We start from the raw sequence: 22,995 nt of genomic DNA on the forward strand, positions 1-22,995 counted from the left end.
TATTATGAAATGCTGTATTTCAATGATCAGATTTACCCAGGTATAAGTACCTTTAATCAACAGTATGGGGCTACCCAAGCAGGTCACTTATCTTTTCCATTACAATATCAAAATTAAAAAGCCACACTGCTATTACATTTTCAGAAGTATCAAATATAATCACTAAGGCTCAAAGGAAAAAATAACAGTTTTTAATAATGAAATCTTTATTTATATTATAAAATCTTTTATTTTCCTGGATACCAGCAGTTACTTTTTATTAGTTGGAGTTAATATTGAGCCAAGAAGCCCCAACATGACATACCCACTGCTATGTGGCACAGAATGGGCTTGAGATGTAATGGGTATTAAGAATTTTTAATATAACATTTAATTATAGGCCCTCTTATTGTAACTGTATTTTTCTCTTTCATCTACAATATTACATATTATCTAAAACTACATAGAATAAATTGAAAATTTCAAAAGAAAGTTATGAAGTTTCAAGAAAATTTATATATTTTTCAATCATACATTTGCAGACTACAAGATTAAATTCAGGAACACACACCCACACATACAAAGTTACTGTATGAGGAGTATACTTTGTGTTTCTCGTGTTCTCATTAGCATTAGACTGGAATAACTAGCTGACTCCTTCCCAGAAAATTAAAATGGAAATAGGTCCTTCAGTTTTCTGCAGAGTAAGATTTAGTATTAACCAGTTATTAGTTATTCATAGCAAATAAAAATCCAGAGCACATGCCTGCCCTTAATGTTGGTGAAAACACTTCTTCAGTATGCATTTATAACTTCTACAGTGCTATGGAAAAATTTTACTCACGTGGCATTCTTTCATTGATTATCATAGAACTCTAAGCTACTCTGCTAGATCATCAGAATTTTATTCTTAATGTAGTATGTAAACAAATAAAGGATGGAAAGGACACAGAATAAAGTCCTTAAGAGTTCTGAATTATGTAGACATATAATTCTTGACATTAGACAGTGAGACCATAAAGTTAAGAATTATGAGTCAAATTCTCTGATGTATTCATTCTTTTCCAAAACCAAACTTTAACCACTATACGAATATAAGTATTCAATGGTACTCAGTTCTCAGTATATCAATACAGCCATACACCATATAATGACATTTTGGTCAACAATGAACCACATATACACGACAGTAGTCCCATAGTATTTAATGGAGCTGAATTTTCTGTAAGAAATGGAAGGATATGTGGTTCAGGAGGTATTTGTTTTTCTCTGACAGACGCAAGTCCACAGGGGACTTGATAATAGATTCCCTCTCACTCACACGGCTCAATTTTGAGAGCACAAATTATGTCCCGGTCAGGCAGCCATTGACCTGTTTCAGCACAAAGGAGCCTGCCCCCGCAGTGCACCATGTACAGAGGGAGCTACCGCCCTCCCAGATCTAGCTTGATGACCTTCAGAGAACGCTGTTGTAATTTTTTTGTTAAGAACCTGAGATCCTGCACAAAGACACAGCCTCATAAGAGCCACCTTGACAAGTATTACATGCCACTGCCAGTTTAGGAAGATTTTCTGTGGTAGTGTACAGCCAGCCTGACCCTATGTTTTGGAAACATTTTCAGGATGTAATGATATAAAGCATAAACAAGATTTATTTCTTCTATCAATACAATGCCAGAGAGAACCTTTTGTGCCAGATAGGATCAATGGAACCAAAATCAAATTTCTAAAGCCAAAATATTAAGTCACTTCTATACCTTCTCTATGTGAAACTCTTTTTTTATGTTTTTATGCAAACCTTTGTTAATGAATATCAGTTTCCTAATCTGACCACTACTCCAACATGCAGTATCCAAAACCCCATTGCTGTGACAATCCCCCATGTCCCTGCACCTCTCCATTTTGAGTTCTCATTCCTAGTAATCCTCAGACCACCTTTCACTCCCTTCCAGCAATCACTATTTGGGCAATCTATGCCTCACTCAGCCAGGGTCTCCTAGATGTTTCCAAGCATTCAACCCACATCCCTGTTTAAGGAGCACTGCTGATAATTTTGATATCCTATTTCTGACCCTGTCAGAAGGAAGCAGGCACAGTATTTATGAAGTCTACAGCAGTGTAGGCCTTCACAGTCACTCAGCTCTCATCACTGACCCATCAGACCAGCTTCTGGTTCTGGATCTCCCTTCATGGTGAGGGCCTATACAGGTATTCCATTTTTTATCTTTTATACTATATTTTCACTGTATCTTTTCTATGTTGATATGTGTAGATATACAAATATTACTTACCATTGTATTACAAGTACCTACAGTATTCAGTACAGTAACATGGTGCACAGATGTGTAGCCTAGGAGTACTAGGCCAGCGTTTTTCAACCGCTGTTCCGCGGCACACTAGTGTGCCGCGAGATGTTGCCTGGTGTGCCGTAGGTGCAGACAAGACAAGAATTTTATAATTTTTCACTATTTTGTTTACTTAATATTTCATAATAAAGTAATTATAAAATACTTTCTTTGTGTTTATTTGATTCCTATTCAAGAGAATTACTTTATATATAGTCAGTATAGGCACAGAGTTAAATTTTTAACATTTTCTAATGGTGGTGTGCCTCGTGATTTTTTTCATGAAACAAGTGTGCCTTTACCCAAAAAAGGTTGAAAAACACTGTACTAGGCTATATACAATACAGCCTAGGTATGTAGTAAGTTACAATATCTATGTTTATAAGTGTGTTCTGTGATGTTCACACAAGGACAGAATTGCCCAACTATGCATTTCTCAGAATGTATTCCCATCATTTAGTGATACACGACTGTAATGTCATATCACCTATATTTTCAACATCCTTTCCTTACAATTTTCCATGGTATCCTTCATTCCAAAGGTTTATTTTATTGCTTTAAACAAATATAGAAAATACTTCAAATTTTGTTTGTTTGTTTAAGTGAATCTAGCACTGAGATAAAACTGATCAATTTTACTTATTGGCACTGAGATAAAACTGATCAATTAAGACATTTAGAACCCAAGTCTTCCACAATATGGCTTAGCCTATGATCACAGTCTTATTTCCCACCACATCCTCCGACTCCAGCCACACAAATGATTCTTAACATTCCTAAAACTTAATCCATGCATGAAAAATTTATGTGATTTTCCTCAAGGCATTCACTTTGCCACAAGGGTGATTTCTACCCTTTCTTCTAGCCCACATATGATTCTTTCTCAGTTTATTAGAAAGAGCTGGTTAAGTTGCATCCTTACTACCAATTATCCTGGGGCAGAATTAATCTCTCTCCTTATTATTTCACAAAACAGTATTCAAAGCTACCTGAAGACACCTTTTTTAACTTATGATTGTGTAGAATTATCTCCTTACAAGACTCTTAGTTATAGCAGAAAACTGTTTTAAGCACTCTAAAAGTGTACGTGGCATGAAGAGCATAAAATAGACGTTTGTTAAACTGGATTATGAACTGATTAAAATAAAGTATATTTAAAAGTTGGCACAAATAAATTTTCAAGTAAGCATTTCAGAAAATAAATATGTTGTCTTTTCCTGTTTGCAAGCCTAAAAAGTCATTTGCTCAAGACTACTCAAATATTTCACTATTTCCTATATCGCTAACCTCCTACTCAATTAACCATCAACAGTTTTGTTCACAGACATATAATGACTGCTTACTCCTGCAACTATTCTGGAATGGTACTACTGGTAAGATGACTATTTTAAGAAAAAAGAAAAAAAAACTCAGGAAATTATTTACTAAATTATTTATATTTTATATACCACTTTATATAATTTCAAAGAAATCTTAGTTCAATTCTTTATAAAAATAAAAAAATATCAAAAAGTTCCTAGGAAATACTTTATTCAGAGAGAGACAAAAATAAACTTTATATCATGACATTGACAAAAATGTTATAAAGTTGTCTTTTCTGCCCATGACATTTTTTGTAAAACCAACTGGATTAGTGTCTCAGGAGGAAAAAAAGCAACTTTAGTTAAAACTGCCATTCAAATTAATGGCTCAATCAATCCAAGAACCTGAAAAAATATACAATTTTAAAGAGATATAATTACAACTTTAATATACTGAAATAAATTGTGGTTTAAATGCTATAAACTGATTAACAATGTCCATGATTTTAAATATATTTAAATAGTATTGATGTCTAGATGATTCCCATTATTGCAATATTTAGTAGCCTTTTTTTTCAATGTTCTTTATCCTACTGACTACTTCCATCCTTGTTTTAACTTATCAATAGCATTAAGTAAAACTCCATTACTGTCAGTACTCTATTTTCTTCATTAAAATAAAAATTAAGTTGTATATTTTTTTAAAAAAAACTTAGTGATCTATTTTAAAATATGTTCATGTGATGTGTTTCCATTTTCAAGTTTTCCTACTGTTGACACTTGCCATTTATGAATTATTATTTGGCAATTATCTAAAGTAATGCAGCCTCCTATTCTAAAGTAATTGAGTATTCAATTCACTTTTTAACATATAAATCAATGTGTTGTTTTTCCCTCTGTAGTCTACAAAATGGCCATTGGCCTTTATCTTTATATTGTAAAATAATAGAAGAAATAAAAAGCATCTAGCTGTGAAATGACCAACAAGATTAGGATACCTATGGCTTTGAATTTTTGCTGTACTACTTCCTAGCACTGTAACCTTGTAAAAGTTATTTAATGTATCTGAGTCTTAATTTCTTTCAATAGTGGAACATTTGTACTTGATTTTTATGATTTATATGATTGATGTAACATGCTTTGAACAAAGCCTACCATATTATAAATGCTCAATAAATTTTAACCATCTTTTCCTCCTTATTCTATCATATTTCTTTTCTATTGTATTCTCCTTCCCCTCTTCTTTCTCTCTTTCCTCTTACTGACCCTTGGCTGGTGTTCAAAATGCACATCTAAGGCTAGCAGTTTATTTATCAAGGAGAGAAAGGAAATGTAAATCAATTTCACAAATAAGTATTTGGCCTTTCATGAAGTTACCGATGTTCCTCTTTGTTAGCCGTACCAAGGTAAAGATATAGGGCCTCAGAGTCAGAAATAGCTTATTTTTAGTTAAAGACCATCATTCACTATAGGACCATTGTGAAAATAAAATGTAAATTTCTTAGTGCAGTATCTGGCAAACAGAAAACTATGAAGTAATAACTATGATATAAAATCATCACAAGACTGATAACAGTAAGTGTACTTGAAACTCTGGAAGTCCTGTGTCCTAGTTATCAGTCAGCTCAGAAATGTGGCCCAACCAAGCCAAACACAAACACTACAGCAGGGGTATAACTCCTGATCTCCAATGATTCTTCAGCTATTACTATATGAGGACAGTACTAATACTTCAGTTATTACTATATGAGGACAGTACTAATAGGATCTCTAATGTTTTTTTATCTTTTTTTCCAAAAAAATAAAAATTAGGACTTCTACATTAATTACTAATAAGTTCTTATAAGTTATTCTGTATAAGAATTGATAAAGCGATATTGTCTTAGAAGGATTCTAGAAAAAAATGTATTTACTTCTTGAAAGTAACTGTGATAAATGTGATGTACTTGATACATGCAAGAAATACTGATGTTTATTCGTTTTAATGGAAAGAAGACAATGAAGTTCATTGAAGAATAATCTTAATTTAAAAATTTAGTTCTCATAAATTATTTGATAAAGAACTATCAGAATAAAAAGAAATTTTCAGAAATAAATAAAATCAGTCTATAAAACAAACAAAAAAAAAACAGCCTGTTATTCAAAAACAGGAAGATTTAACTCTTCATATGAATTTTTAGAAGAAAATATATGTTTAATAATTAACTGTTGATATAAAAAGTCAAATTCAAGCAGCAATATTTGAATGATTCTAAAGTAATAAAACCTGTTTGGGTCAACTTCTCCTTTCAGATTTAAATTTGTAGATGTAATGGAAGAAGCCATGTAAAATTATCAAGAATGTGATGAATGAGAAAAAAATTAAATTTTAAGAAAAGAAAGAAAAGCTAACCCAACTGTACCTAGACAGTCGACCACCTCCATTATTAAAGTTGTTGTTTAAACAGACAAAACTAACAATGCACAAAGCTTCACAAACCACCCTTTTATTTTAGCTTAAAATAAAAATGTAGGAACATATTGCAATGTGAAAATAATGCAAAATACATCAAAATATAAAAATCAAATATAATAAACTTAACGAAAATAATGTTAATACCTGAAAAATTGTACTTCATAAATTATACATTCTAGTTAGTATTTCAAAAAGATATACTCTTAGATTAAAAACACAACACCTGATCATAATGTATCTTTTTGTCAACTTCAAAAAATACAGTAGACTCATAGCTTCTAATAAAAACCAATTTGTTAATATCTGTGAAATCCACTTATATTATAATAATCTAAAATTTGTTTATGCACAAATACTCATTGAGGTTACCAAACTTAGTAACATATATACAGAAAAAATGTCTTAAATATACAAATAGAAATTTATTTCAAAAGAAAATATTTATGAAATATTCTAATATTACTCTGTATAAAAACTATGTCAAAGAACAGTTACTAATTTAGAAGAAACAAATATGTCTAATATATTATTCCCACTTCTAATTGTAATTAATCTCATCTATGTGATTTCAGTTATATGCTAAAATGTATACCACATAGAGTCCAAAAATCCACCATTCCTTGATATTACAACAGATCCTAAATTTCTAGCAAGGATGACAATGTTTAAAGGATATTCAAACTTACCCCATTTAATGGATATGTTTTCCATCCTAGTTCTCCCAGCACAGTTGTTGTATCAAGCAACACAACTGCAATTAAAAAAAAAAAAAAAACTTGCATAAATATCTCAAATCTTACTATTATTCACTACATTAGCTTTAGTAAGTTGTATTATTTTAAATTATACCTGGTATATAAGTATTTGTAAGTAATGATAAAATACATGAAGTGGTTATAAGTTAATTTTAAAATAATTTGTGTATATCAATGCTAAATGAAACAATTTAATAACAAAGTCATTGTTAATAACTGTCTTCCACACCTATACTAATAAAAGAGTAGGATGCAAATTAACCATACCTTTGCGATACCCACCAGCCAGTCAGGAGTATGCAAATTAACCCAATAAAGATGGCGGGTTAATTTGCATAATCAGGCACCAAACAGCCTGGGGCAAGGCGGGAAGCTTGTGTTGTCGCCATGGCAACGACACAGGTGTCCCACACCACCCCAGCTGCTCTGGGCAGCGTAGGAAGGCAGAAAGGTGGCTCCGGGCCAGAGCAAAGGCAGTGCCGGCAGCCAGGGAAAGGAAGGCCCATTCTTGCACAAATCTTTGTGCATCGGGCCTCTAGTAGATGCACAGAATAGACTGTGGAATCTCAGAGGGAAGGCAGGGAAGGGTGGATGGGTGGGAAGAGATCAACCAAAGAACTTGTATGCATATATGCATAACCCATGAACACAGACAATATTGTGGTGAAGGCCTGGAGCAGGGAGTGGGGGCAGGCTAGAAGAGGTCAATGGGGAAAAGGGAGGAACATATGTAATATTTTCAACAATAAACTTTTAATTAAAAAATTTTAAAAATAAAATAGTCATCTTCTAAAATTTATAAAATAACCACCTTTGCTTCTCTCTCCTTTCATATATGGTCCTTCTACACCACATTAACAAAAGAAAGACTGTATTAAAGCAGACTTCCCTGTTTCCTTTCTGTGTTATTAAATGCCCTTACTAGTATATATTATTGGCAAAGTACGAAAACAATTCTTATGAATAAATATTAGATCTTTAAAGCATAAATTACGTTGTTACTATATTTTCCAGATAGTTTACTTCTACTGAGGGAGGCAAAAACAAAAATAAAAACCACACATCATTTTCCTAACCAAAAGTAATTCATAATCTGATGGAAAAAGCAGATATGCAAACAAATAATTAAAATATATTCTGTTAAATTCGAAACTAAATGACTGACTATATAATAGCATAGCAATTAAGTAGACTAAAGCCTGCAGGGCAAGTCTCAGAGGATGTAACAGAGGGGATGCTATTTGAGCTGGGCTAGAATGAGGGGTCTTCATCAGATGTGACAAGCAACAAATATTTGTTTTTCTTCTATGAAATAGCCGAGCTATAACTTGGTTCTCAGTTGTTGATATGGGGACCAGGAGAGGGAATTATTTCCAGGGAAGAAGGAGGACAGAAACAAGGGATGAAACAACAAAGATTAACGGGGGAGGAATTTGCAGAGTTTACAGCAGGTAAATGCTTGGGGCCCATGATTCAGCAGATCTTTATTTTCAACTACTTACTAGCTCCAATTCTGCCAGTAGGCCATGGGCCAGAGTTTGAGAAACAATGCTTTATCATCTCATTATGACTTTTAGTCTTCATCTAGTTAAGAAAGTAGAGTTTATTTGTTGCCTTTTTGTCATTTAAAAAATATCATTGGGAGTATGTTATTTGGTAACTGCTGTTCAGTGTCTATTGTAAATATTGTCATTTTAATTTGAATCACTATGATACCTTGAATGATTTAAAATATGGAACCATGTTTTACATTTCTGGGATAAACTATTTATTGCAGAATATTCGTTCAGTACAATTAAAATCTATTTACTAAACTTATATAAAACTGAGCTTTAATTCCTTAATTTATTTTTACTGTGGAAAAATCTCAAACATATTTTAATACGAGAGGCCGGGTGCACGAAATTTATGCACTGGAGGGTGGATTTCCCTCAGCCCAGCCTGCACCCTTTCCAATCTGTGACCCCTTAGGGGGATGTCTGACTGCTGGTTTAAGCTTGATCCCTGTGGGACATCACTTTCACAATCTGTGACTGCTGGCTCTCCCAACTGCTCGCCTGCCCGCCTGCCAGCCTGATCACCCCCTAACCACACCCCTGCCAGCCTGATCAATACCTAACTGCTCCCCTGCTGGCCTGGTCACCACTAACTGCCCTCCTCTGCAGGCCTGGTCCCTCCCAACTGCCCTTCCCTGCTGGCCTGATTGCCCACAACTGCCCTGCCCTATTGGCTATTTTGTGACCAGATAGGGGAGGCCATCTTGTGTGAGGGTATGTGGCCAATTTGCATATTACCGTTTTATTATATAAGATGTAGAGAAAACAGTACATTGGACCCACATGTAGTCATTGTTTGGCTTCAATAATTACCAGCATGGCCAATCTTACTTCATGTTTCCCTATTCTCTCACTCCAATATTTCTTTGAAGAAAATTCCAGTAATCATATAATTTCATCTGTAAAAATTTTACTATTTCTACCATATTTATTTTATATTTAACTATAGTATCTTAATAAAGTACTATAAGTAGTAATTCCTTAGTGTCATCAAGTAGTTAGTGAGTGTCTCAACTTCTTTTAACAGAAAATCAATATTCAATAAATACTATACCGGTAAATTACAGTGAATGGACATTCCTTTTAAAGTGTTTTTTTTTTTTTTATCAATAGATTTTCCTATTATATTTTCAGATTTATTGAGGCATAATGCACTAATAAAGTTCACCCATTTTAAATGTACATTTCTATGAATTAAGGCAAACCCCTACATCTATATAAACCAGCTCTATAATCAAGCTATAGAATACTCTCACGACCTCCAAAATTTCCTCAGTGGTCCTGTATAGTGAGTCTTCCCCATCAGGCCCCTAGCAGCCACACATCTGATTTCTGCCCCAATGGCTCTGCCTTTCCCAAAACGTCAAATGAATGAAATCATATAGCAGATAGTCTTTGAGTGTTGTTTTTTTTTAATGTTAGCACAGTGTATTTGAGATTCATCTATGTTGCTGTATTAATAGTTAAGTTCCTTTTTATTATTGAAAAGTATCCTACTGCATGGCATTTCCTAGTTGACAGACTGTGAGCTATTTGCAGTTAGAGAATTATAAGTAAAGGCACTGTAACATATCATTTACAGATTCTTATAGGAACCTATGCTTTCTTTCTTCTATGGTACATAGAAATTAATGGATTTTGTAAGGAATACTTTTTCTTAAGTGTCATATTCTAAAATGGCTATAAAGTTTTGCATTCCCATTAGGGGAATATGTTCTTTGCCTATTGCTCCACATCCTTGGTATTATCAAGTTTTTGAGACATGGTAACATGTGTGCAACAGGATCTCATTGCTTTAATGTTTCTCTAAAGACTAGACAGTTTATCTTTTTCACGACTTGAAATCAAATTTACTAAATAAAACAAGGTTGTTGTCACACTTTCTGGATTTTCCTAATCATAAGATATCATTGAAAGGTGTTTCTCCATTTCCCATACTTTGTTTAAATTAAAGACCTATTTAAAGGCTTGATCTGATTCAGGTTCTATTTATTTTTATATTTCATAAGATTGCTTTATTGGTGGTGTTTCATAGTCTTTATACCAGAAAACAGGGACGATGTTAATTTCCACGAGGGTCATTGGGAAAGAACTCTAGAACCATCTTGCATAGGCTTCAACTGGACAAAAGTAATTTGATCATAAACAAGGTTAATGACTAGAATTAAAATATTTCAAATGTGCTTAAATCCATGCATTTGGAAGGGATTTTAGAGACAGGGCAGTGAGTCTTGGGGAATAAAAAGGTTCCATGGGCAATGAATGCAAATGGGAAGGGCAGAAATAGCTCCAAATCTCCAAAATGCTTATCTTACTTGTTCAGAGGATAAAGAAATGCCACAGGACAATGGGGGAAGGGAAGGAAGACATAAATTCACAGAGGATAAAGAAAGGTCACAAGGTACCAGGAAGAGGGAAACATATTTTCACAGAGGATAGAGAAATGTAGCAAGGAAAGGGGGAGAGAAAGGAGGAGGTACCCCTGGGGTTTGAACTTTGAAACTGATATCTTGCAAAAGAGGGACCAATTAAGAAAGAATGGGGTCCTAAAGGGGGAAAGGGCCCAAACAGAAGGAAGCATAGATAGACAAAGAACTACAGTCTTTTAAAACCTGGAGACAAAGAGACTCAGACAAATTTTGCATTTTTATTTTTTCCATTAGAGAGAAAGGGAGATTTTTTTTCTGCATTTGGGGGTCCCTCCCTAAGGGGTCCCATTTGGAGACCCCTTACATGGGAAAGTTTGTATATGTTTTTAATAAACTTCCACATTTTTATTACAGAAGCCTTTAGTTCATGAATTTATTCTTCAAACTTTGTAAGGCAAGGACCCATGGAAGAATCTGCACCCTGAACCCCACATTCATAATGACAAAATATGCCATTAATAAATTTTGCAGCATACTAGGAAGCCATTATTTATATAACTGGTAAGTAATCTGAAAATAATAAAACACTTATTTTGCTTTTTCTATATGAGCTACTTCTGAATAAGGAAATAAAGGAACATTTTTGTCATTGAAGTGTTTCCTTTAATAAATGAAGAAGAAATGACCAAATTATAGCATTTTCTACTTTTAATAAATAAATATATTTAGCTATGGTTTCCATGACTGCTGACCTCCATTACAAAAAGATAATAGCAGACACAAGAGGCTAGAGCTTTATAAAAGGCATTCATCTACTTCATATTAATAATAATTCTAACAAGCCTAGAAGTAACAGACAGAAAGTACACAAAGGATGATATGTAAGTATATATCATATGTATACACAGACACACAAATATACAAAGATACAAAAAGTGATATCTGATGACATCTGGGATCATCCACAGTAATAAAACAATCTGCAATATTTGAGAAAATATCTAAAGATACTATAATAAATATTCAGAACTATAAACTTACCTCATTATTAAATAAAAGTTATTTTTATTTTTGGTATATACTATTCAGAAGTACATCATACCATTATTTACTTTGGGGGGACATGAAAACTTTGTCATTTAGTATATTAATATATCTGAAATACATTATTTCTCTAGCAAAATAATGATACTAATCATAATAATCATAATAAATTTAGAAAATACTTTCTGTATATTTTTCTTCAGTAATATCCGCATTATCCTATATATTATTGTTTTAAACACCCAATTTATAGATGAGAAAATTGAGACTCAGGGAGGTTAAGTACTTTTTCTGAAGATCACTAAGCAATAGATTTGGATTCCCACCATTTAAACCTAAACCTTTTTTTTTTTTAAGTGTTGTTTTCTTCCTGCTTTAAGTTTGAATATAAAAATTTATTATTTTTCTTTTTAAATTTCTTTGTAGGTGCAGAGAACCATCATTTCTTCTTATAATTGCAAATTTTCATAAGTTTTCATCCAAATTTTTGCATTAACGGTTTATACAGAAAATGTATCATTACTATATACAAAACCTGCCATTTAACTTAAGGGGTTTTAGGAAGTAGACTCGCAGGAGTCCTCAAACTTTTTAAAGTGGGGGCCAGATCATGGTCCCTCAGAGAGCTGGAGGGCCGGACTATATGAACTACTAATTCCTACTGTAACACCTTGGCTGCGCTCACTGCCCAAAAAACCTGGCGGGCAGGATCAGACTCCCCTGGGGGCTGCATGTGGCCCGCGGGGCCATAGTTTGAAGACCCCTGAAGTAGAGTGTTCAAAAATCTAAAATATGAATTGAAGCCCATCAAGAGAGATGTTTTTTGTAAATTGCATGTAGAATTTATACTGCTTAATCATATAAATATTTTTTCTAAAATATATTTAGGCTATTTGGTTCTCCAAATTTATAATTTGTAAACTGTATTAATTTCAAAACAAAAAAAAGGAAAACATGTAAATACCTACAACACTGTAGATCCTTAGGAAGAATATTTTTGTTTCTTAGTTTCTTCAAGAAACAAAATTTGCATAATTGCTTTATTTTCTTCATTAAACTGCAATCATGCCTTTTAAAAATGTAGTAAAGTTTCAAATTTGTATTCCAGACCAATGAATTATACATTTATACTAGAATAAAACTGAGGGGTTTTGAAAACTTTAATATCATTACACGTGATAAATGTTAAATTTTATCATTTATTTCATATATAAAACCCCCACAAATTCAGGTTTTCCAGGAACATTAATTGCATTAATCCCAGCAAGGTGAGAGCTCCTCCTGCTGGTTTTAAACAAAAGTTATCTAGTCCCTACCAGGGTGTAAAACTGCTACAAAACAAGAGGCAAAAAATTATAATGTAATGACATTAACTTCAGTAAAAGGTCAATACTTTTTATTTAATGGCTTACGTCTAAATCTAACAAGATTAACACCTATTATTTATTTAAAGAGTATAATGAAAATATATTTATTCATATCATAATAAATGAGAGATCTGATAAATTAAAAAACACATGCAAGTAGTAGTGCATGTGTATGTGCGTTTCTAAATTTAACAAGACACTATTTGAATGTCATCCTGTTTAGATTCTGCTTTAAAATGACATTGAAATGACCACGTTAACTAATCTAGTTTTTATATAATTACATATTTTTGATTAACAAAAATCAAAGCTTTTATTTCCAGATCTATAGATGATGATGATACAGTATCTACACTCACATAGAATATCAATTTTGAATTCCTAAAAATTCAAACATATATTGTTTTAAATAAGTGTAATATTATGTTTATCTGTGGTATGACCTTTTGTTTTTAAGGCAACATTTCCCAAAAACTGTAACTCCTTCTTAAAAATAAAAAACTATTTTTGTCTAGAAATGGAGATCAATATTTGTTCATTAGGTGTATTTATAGCATTTTATTTTGTTGTGGCTTTCTTATTCCTGTTGGTGCTTTTATTTTATTTTTAATATAGGTATTGTTCATAAATAATATCTCTACCACGTGAGAGTTTGGAAATCCTATGGGAAAGGTAAGATAATATGAATATAGTGGTATTAAATAGATTTTTCAAAATTAGAAAATTAAATCAAGTCTGAAACTTTAAAACTCATACTCTTTGGCTTTCTACTCTCCTAGAAAATATTTTCAGAAAGCATGTTCAAAACTGTCTCTTCTGGAACACGTATCACTCTTTTTTAGTTCTTATGGGAAAAATAAGCTATAATAACCAGAGATTATTTTTCTTCACTATCACCTTAAATAGAGCAAAAGAACAAAAAATTCAACATAGTTTGCTATTGAGAAGGCAAGATATACCATTAAGTAAGAACTGCCACTGAAAACCTCCAAACACTGAATGGTTAATAGCTGATTAAAGCTAGTATTGTTCATCATCACATCCACATCTTCCTATTTTGCTCTAAGAACTTCTATATGGTTCTCCTGCTTGACACAGCTTTATTTACTTCAGCCTCAAAATCACTTCTAAAGCCTGCCGTGAGATAGGTCTTAACACAGAGACCTAAGGAGAACCCAGGTATGGACCTCAAGGTCCGTAAATATAGTGACCTGAGCAGGTCACTAAGCCTTATCAATGAACCAGCTCACGAGCCAGTTATCTCCCCTCAGAATTTTTCAGTTATCTACATGGTTTAAAAAGAAGACAAAATTTTTGATGTGTTTCTAAGTGATACCTACATTTTCCATTTGGACATCTTTAGCACTTTGATCTTAAATAAACCAAGTAATTCATTTAGAATCTGTATTATTTCCATTTGTTTCAATTACACAGTTTAAACAAATAAAAAAGTCTATTTAGCTTCAGTCTTAGATTTGCTAATCTTATCTTACCTAATAATAGATAAACATGTAAATTGACCATACCTCAGCTAGGACACCAGCCAATCAGGATTAATATGCAAATTAACCCAACAAAGATAGTGGTTAATTTGCATACACAGGTGCCAAATGATGGGGGCCAAGAAGCTTGTGTCATCATGGCAATGACACAGGCATGCTGCCCTATCCTGATCTCTCAGGGCCTCTGGGTAATGTGGGAAGGCGGGGCTGGAGCAGAGAGGTGGCTCCAGGGCCTGAGCAGAAAGGGGCTGGGCTGGAGTGGAAAGGCGGTGCTCGGGCAGCCAGGGAAAGGAAAGCGCATTCTAGCACAAATCTTCATGCACCGGGCCTCTAGTATTTAATAAATATTTTATCATGTCTCACAGAAACTCACAAAACTTATTAGATATGCCCATTTAATCCTCACCCTAGGATACGCTTTTTTAATCTCTTTTAGAGAGTGAGGAAGAGAGAGAAACATTGATGTGAAAGAGAAACTTTGATTGGTTGCTTCCTGTATGCATCCAACAGGGAATTGAACTCCAACCTGGGTATGTGCCCTAATTTGGAATCAAACCTACGTAAGACTCATCAGTACATGGGATGATATTCCAACTAAGTCACACTAGCCAGGGCATTACATATACCCACTTAGCACAAACCTCTTTTCCATTTCTTAAACAGCATCAGAGACGCTTCTTGCCATTCTAGTTCTTTCTTGTATTTCTCACTTGTTTCCCTTCCATAAGTTTTGGACACTCCCTTCTTTTTGGGTGGGGATATTATGAAACTCAAGGTTTTAAACTAACTTAAATCACTGTTTTAATGGCTCTAGTGAAACATATTATGACTACTTATTTGAAAGTCTTATTTATATAGATATAAATAAGCCAATAACACCCACTGGCTTTTTTTCTAATAAGCCAATGACACCCATTGTGGCCACTGCAATCAGTGAACCACTGATCGGGGTGTGGGGCTGGCAGCCAACCTCCCAAGACCCCTTTCCTCAGCTGGCCCTTTCCCCAATGGGCCCCCACCACCCAGATCAGGAGCAGAGCTGGTCAGCCTGTGGCCTCTCTTCCAGCCAGCTCCACCCACAACTGTCCCCACACACCAATCGAGGGTGGGGCTGGCTAGCCAACCTCCCACAGCCCCTCCCCTGGCTGCTGACCCGATTGGACCCCATGCCATTTGGGGGAGGGGCATGCCAGCCAATTGCCCATGACCCTTCCCCCCAGCCAGCCTGGCCCTCCCATCATCTCCTCCTCCCAACAGGTCCATCCCCAATCTGGCCTTATTGGGGCCAAGTTGACTGGACCCCACCTGTGCATGAATTCATGCACTGGGCCTCTACTCTACAATATAATAGCCATCTCAATACAAAACCATTTCTATATAAAGGAAGAATAATCTTAAAAAAAATATTAAATCCTTACTTTAAAAAGAAACAATAGTGGCTTTGCTCTGGGAAGGAAAAATGACTTTTACTGGAATCTAAAACTATATTAGAAAAAAAGAGTAATTTTTTCCTTGAAAATTTAAGGGAAAACTTTCTTCTTACAAATTTCCCCCCCTCCCCCTCCATTACACTTATATGCACATAATAAAAATAGTTTTTACCCTGCTTTATGGACCTATAGAGTCACAAAAAAATGTTCCTGAATTTTACATTAAGATATTTTGACATATTTCAATAAATATTCATTGAATCTGTTATATTTAAGTCTATATTAGCTATTGCAGGGTATATAAAGCTTATAAAATACAATGTCTACCTACAAGGAGTACCTGATGTCTTTTTTTTTTTTTTCACTCCTAATCTTAGGATTTTGTGTCAACCTACACACCATAGTTGATTCAAACATAAAAATAGCAGAACAGATTAAAATGCCATGTTTAGAGGCCTCCGATGAAGAAATGCTGCAGCTATTTAGTAGAATGTGTGGAATTAAATTGCTGTTCCAGAAGGGCAGACATCCAATAGCACATCAACATCACCATCAAAACTGTCAGTAATTGGACCACTTGTCTCGGTTTTTATAGAAGTGCCAAGGAATGAATAGACTGTAAATGCATCTCAGTAGTCAACAGGAAGGGAAAGAATAATTTTCTACCGGAAAAATCCTCTCCAAAATAATCCCAAATTCAAGAAATCCCTGCTAAATTTGCCATGATAGTGTTTCATTTAGAGTGGGAGATTTTTTAAAAAGTGTATTATCAGAAGTAACCAATTTTTATTTATTTTTTATTTCTATTGATTGATTTTGAGAGGGGGGGGAAAGGGGAGAGCGTGCTACATTTTATTTTCTTCCTAATTTAAGACTAAGTCATCAGAAATAATAATAAAAAAAACAACCTTTTTTTCTAATCTAAGACTAAGTCATCAGAAATAATAATAAAAAAACCTATCAAGTAAAAACCTTAATTGCCCTGTCATAATTTTGAAAAATAAAAAAAAAAACTCACAAAACATAATAACTTTAAAGGATAATTTTATCCCTTTGTCCATTGAAATTATGGACAAATCAAGGTACAATTATTAATATTATTTTAATTGAAAAATTAGTCCTGCAACATCATATAAACTAGCTCATCAAGGTCAAGGAGTGTGTGTGTGTGTGCGTGTGTGTGTGTGTGTGTGTGTGCATGTGTGCATTTAATGAATAAAATGAATAAATGAATGGAGTGCAAGAAAAGTAGCCCTGGCAAGAAACTTATATTTTGGGGAAAAACATTCCTAACCAACTTTTAGCGTAGATTAAATGGGAAGGCAGGCACTAGATGAAATTTAAATGTCCATTGTGCTTAATTTGTAATACAGAAGGTCAAAGGCTCATATGGTCTCTCTGAAATGTGGTTAAGGGCAATGTGGACTTCAGGAAAAATAAAATCTAAGTAGCATTTTGTTTTGAATACAGAATGGAATGTAAGAAGACAAACCATTTCTGTCCCTTTTAGGGTCCTCTCCTCTTCTATTCACATTGGCCACAACTCTTTCAGCGAGATAAGCTCACAGGCTACCTGCTGTCAGCCTAAACTCTATGCATCTACTCCTGTCTCTAATAGAACACAGTGGTCAAATTATCATTTCTTATCTGCTGCCCCACTGAAAGCATCCACCAAATCCAGAAATTGTCTTAATAAAATATCACACAAAAGAGTTTATGAATAGTCATTTCTCCTTATTCCATCTTGCATTATTTATTTCTTTATCCAAATTAAATTTGAATTATAGGCCCCTGCAGGTGATAGTGACTTGGGACTCTCTGAGCATACCTAAAAAATCATACCACATCAGCAATACTTCACAGAACTACATTGAAATAAAATTTGTAAAATTCCAACTTTTATTTGTCCATATAAATTACTCCCTGTTCTACATTTTATCTTCTATTTAATTCGTATTTGCTTTTTAAAATGGCTACAGTATTATGTGCTTGTGTAAACTTAGCCAAGTCATAACTCTTACTCTATCAATTGTTTGGAGGTGCTCTCTAAGTATTAGTAATCAACCCCCTTGTCTCTCAACAGTCTCTGGTCTTGTTAGCCATTCTTACGGGGTATTATGGCTAACTATGTAATAATAACAAACGAGAGTTTGCTTATTATATGATAAGGGGTGATTTTATATTCTTTACCTTTGAATTTCTCTTGTTAATTGATCCACTAAAGCATCTTTGAGAGATATCTAAGGATAATACTGTACTTCTCTTGCATTTCCACCACCCCCTCCCTCCAACTGCTTTCAGGAATATTAACCGTACTTGAGTAGTTCCTTTTGTTTCTAAACAAGCTAGATTCAAATTGCCAGTATGTAAGACTCTTCCGTAAAGCAACTAACTAAACTCCTTATGAACGCTTAGACTTCAGTCAGCTGCCTATAAAGCATGGTTATCAGGTCATGAAACTTGATAATCTGTTCATACAGTAATATATATTCTGAGAAGATGTTGCAAAAAGAATATTTTAAATAAAATGTAATTTTCTAACCTTTTAACCATAATTTCAACATCATTCACTATCTAAAGAATGTGTGTTGCCTTCTGAATTGTTAAATTGAATTGTACTAAATGTTTTGGTTAGTAGTGTTGCCTGTCCATAATGAGAGAAATGGGAAGGAAAAATGTGAGGACATAATAAAACTTTAAGGCAACCAGTTGTATCATTTACACATTAAATAGCTTTTAGCATAACAATTTTAAAATAGAATGATGAGATTCATGTAGGACAACATCCTACTGAAAACTACAGACGTAATGACACAGCAAATACCCTGCCAGATTTAGAGGCCATGAACCTCCAGACAGCTGATCTTCTGTGGCATATTTCTGTACTGCAGAGGAGTCAGGAGGAGGGATGGTTCATAAATGAAACATTTACAAGTGTGACCCATGCCAAGACCAGCATGGCTTCAGTACTGAGAAAAGAATGACAGATGGAAGTTTTATTGTTGGCAGAAAAATCCTATATAACAAAAGAGTAATATGCAAATTGACGAACTGCAGAAAGACTGGTGGCTAAGGCATGCACTGACCACCAGGAGGCAGACACTCAACTCAGGAGCTGCCCCCTGGTGGTCAGTGTGCTTCCACAAGGGGAGTGCCACTCAGCCAGGAGCCAGGCTCCCAGCCGGCGAGCTCAGCAGCCATGGTCGGAGCCTCCCTTGTCTCCAGGGTAGCTCTAAGGATATCCTCTGAGGGCTCCCCGACTGCAAGAGGGAGCAGGCTGGGCCGAGGGACCACCTGAGTGCATGATTCTTGTGCACCCAGCTTCTGGTATAAAAGAAAACAAAACAAGACAGGCATTATCATCATTACCTGGTATGGAAGACAAGTCATAAGTGCTATTGTCAAAGTATATATCTCCAGGATCTTGTGCAATATAATAAATGCAACAGAAATGATGATGACATTTTATAATTAAGGCAAATGAAGAATATTTTATCCAACATGGGTTTCTCAGTAATAATTAAGCATAAAAAGCAGGTGCAGGCTTCCAATAAGACATTGATCAGTTTTAATTCATTGATTATATAAGATATGGATATGGTTAAAAATGTAAAATGTTGAGAAACTCTTAGTAAAGTTATTAGGACCCAATTCCAATCTGAGCTTTTATGATGAGAAGCTCAATTTTTATCCTTCCAAGGCAAAGTGATCATATTTCAGGAGACTGATTTTTGCTTATCAGGCAAACAGGAGACTGATTTATAAATGAAAAGAACTATTTATTCAGATGATTTGTCTCCCCAAGGAGTCTCCTTCCTTGCAGGTAAACATATTCAAGAGACCAAATCAGGAATTAAACATTTATTTGAAAATACTCAATTACTGAAACGGAGTAACCTGTTTTACTTTTTAAAATCCTCTAGAACTCTTTCTATCTAAGGAATAAATAATTTTATCTACCCATTTTAAAGCTCTGAATTGTGAATTGTACTGAATACACAGTAAGTTTTCTACTTAAAGCATATTTCCTTCTCAACACTATTCACAAGCCATATTATGACTTCCATAGTTATAACCAGCTGTTGGATAAATTTCTAAAGACCCAATTTTTTTTTTTCTTTTTGAGAAAAATATTTGGTTTCTTTCTTTCTTTCTTTGGTTTCTTTCTTTTCTTTTCTTTTCTTTTTGCATGTATCTGTCCAATTTTCCCAAAACCATTTATTGAAGAGACTATCTCAACTCCGTTGTATGTTCTTGGCTCCTCTGTCAAATATTAACTGAGCATTATGGCATGGGTCAATTTCGGGGTTCTCTGAGCTGTTCCATTAATCTATATGTCTCATTTCCTGCCAGTACTGGGCTGTTTTGATTGCAGGGGTTTGTAGTGTAACTTAAGATCAGGTATTTGTAATCCATCCAACTTTTTTCTTCTTTTTCAAGATTTCTACGGCTCTTCGGTGTCTGTTTTGGTTTCATATAAATTTTTGGAGTATTTTTTTTTTTATTTAGATCTGTGAAATATGCTGTGTATTTTAATGGGGATTGCACTGAATTTATAGATTCTTTAGGTAGCATGGACATTTTAATGATGTTAATTCTATGCAGCCATGAACACAGTATATTCTTCCACTTGTTTATGTCTTCCTCTATTTTTCAACATCCTGTAGTTTTCTGAATACACGTCTTTTACCTCGTTGGTTAAGTTTATTTCTAAGTATCTTAATTTTTTTTTTTCTTTCAATGGAAACAGGATTGTTTTTAGTTTCTCTTTTGAGGATTCTTTATTGGTGTATAAAAATGTCATCGATTTCTGAGTGTTGATTTTGTATCCTGCTACATTGCCAAATTCATTTATTTATATTTATATTTATATTTATATTTATATTTAGTTGTTTTTTGGTGGAGTCTTTAAGTTTTCTATGTATAATATAATGTCATCAGCAAACCATGAGAGTTTTACTTCCTCCTTTCCAATTTGGATGCTTTTTGTGTTTTCTTCTTATCTGCTCACTGTAGCTAGCACTGCCAGTACTGTGTTAAGTAAGAGTGGTGAAAGTGGACATCTCTGTCTTGTTCCATAAATATACAAGAATAAACTCAAAATGGATAAAAGATCTAAATGTAAATTGTGAAAACCATAAAAATCCTAGAAGAAACCATAGGCAACAAAATCTCAAACATCTCTCACAGCAATATGAATTCTTTTTCATTGCACACAAGACACTTCTGGACTCGGTCCCATCTTCATGCCCTATTTATTCTTCTTCATCTGCAGCCCATTCCTACCTTCCATTATTCTGATAAGCTGGCAATCCTCAAACTCATCCTCTTACCTCTCCATATCTCATCTTATCACTGTTGCTTGAAATCCTCTCATTCTGGTGGCCCTACAAGAAGACTCCTAGTCATCACTTATGGACAAGTCAAAATGTAATTTCTTACAGAACTTTCCTAATTCACCCCTGGAAGATGCTGATGCTCATCTACACTAATGTGCCCTTGAAATTTGTACATACTTCACTAATAATAATTATCTTTCTTTATTTTACCACAATGTATTTATTTGCATTTCTTTGTGTCACTGCTCTTCTGTAGACTCTAAATTCCTTGAAGGTTAGAACCATATATTTTAATCCTTATACTCTTCCCAAAGAATTAAACATTTTTTTAAATTACTAATCAAATGGAATATCAAAATGAAAGTCAACAGGTGAGGAATTTAAAATATCTAGATTCCTATAACTCCATAGATCCCAAATGGCTCAAAGTGTCTATAAAAATAGACAACCCAGAGCACTAAAATAAGTAGTCTACCTTCAGTAACTGCAAAATACTGTGGAGAGTACATTAAAGAGAGAAGATTTCAGGTCGTGTTATTATAAACTAGTGTTCCAAAATATTTAGATGATAAAAGAACTTTGTGCTTTTTATCGGCTTGTATCAAAAGAAGTTATTAGAGCAGAGTTAAAGGGCCAGCAAAACCAAAATAATAATCATGAAATCTTGATCATATTGGGAAAATAAAAAGAGGAAAAGAAAAAACTACTAAAATGAAATTATAATGATTCAAAAGCTTCAAGTACTTAGAGAAATTTCAATGTGAGCCTAGTAGAGGAGATTTTATACATAAAAAATAAAATTTCTTGAAATACACGTGGGCAAATTATTTCAGATTAAACATACACACACACACACACACACACACACACACATCATACAGGTATATATTTATGTAGAGAAAAATATATATGTATGTATTTATATTTATATACATAAGTATATACTAGAGGCCCAGTGCATGAAAATTAATGTACTGGAGGGGGGTTCCTCAGTCTGGCTTGCCCTCTCGTACAGTCCAGGAACCCTCAGGGGCAGGAGGCAACCCGATGATCAGGGGAAGGCGACACCCCATCACACCTCTGCTGCTGCCACTGCTGGCAGCGCAAGCCTTGGCTGGCCCCAGTTACCTACACCTCAGGCCAGCACTAGGCAGCTGGGGGGTTGAGGGGCCTGGGAGATTCTGGAAGGACTGGGCACCACCATTTTGTGGCTGTGGGCACTGCCATCTTTGAGGGTGGGGCATCAATTCGCATATTCCCTCCTTATTGGCTGTGGGCACTGCCATCTTTGAGATGGTGTGAGGGTCAATTAGCATATCCCTTTTTATTAGACAGGGTGTGTGTATGTGTGTGTGTGTGTGTGTATCCTATATAAGTATAATATGCAAACTGACTGAATGGCAGAATGACTGGAGCCTTCCTTCATTCCACATTGGCCCCTGGTGATCAGTACACATCATAGCGAGCAATTGAACTCCAGGTCTCCCAGTCAAACTCCCAAGGGGACACTTTGCATATTAGCCCTTTATATATATACCTAGAGGCCCAACACA

The 22,995-nt window shown here is 34.4% G+C and overlaps 1 protein-coding gene across 1 annotated transcript in view; it reads right to left on the reverse strand.

Annotated features, from left to right (window-relative positions):
- The window catches only part of EPHA6 (EPH receptor A6), an 848,112-nt gene that overhangs the window by 785,407 nt on the left and 39,710 nt on the right, over positions 1-22,995 (reverse strand). Inside the window, exon 2 of the mRNA XM_084875438.1 lies at positions 6,767-6,831. Coding sequence (XP_084731564.1) covers positions 6,767-6,831 — 65 coding nt within the window. The remainder of the gene's footprint in view (positions 1-6,766; positions 6,832-22,995) is intronic.

This window comes from Pipistrellus hanaki, assembly GCF_964339955.1.
Source record: "Pipistrellus hanaki genome assembly, chromosome: 2".
Classification (NCBI taxonomy): domain Eukaryota; kingdom Metazoa; phylum Chordata; class Mammalia; order Chiroptera; family Vespertilionidae; genus Pipistrellus; species Pipistrellus hanaki.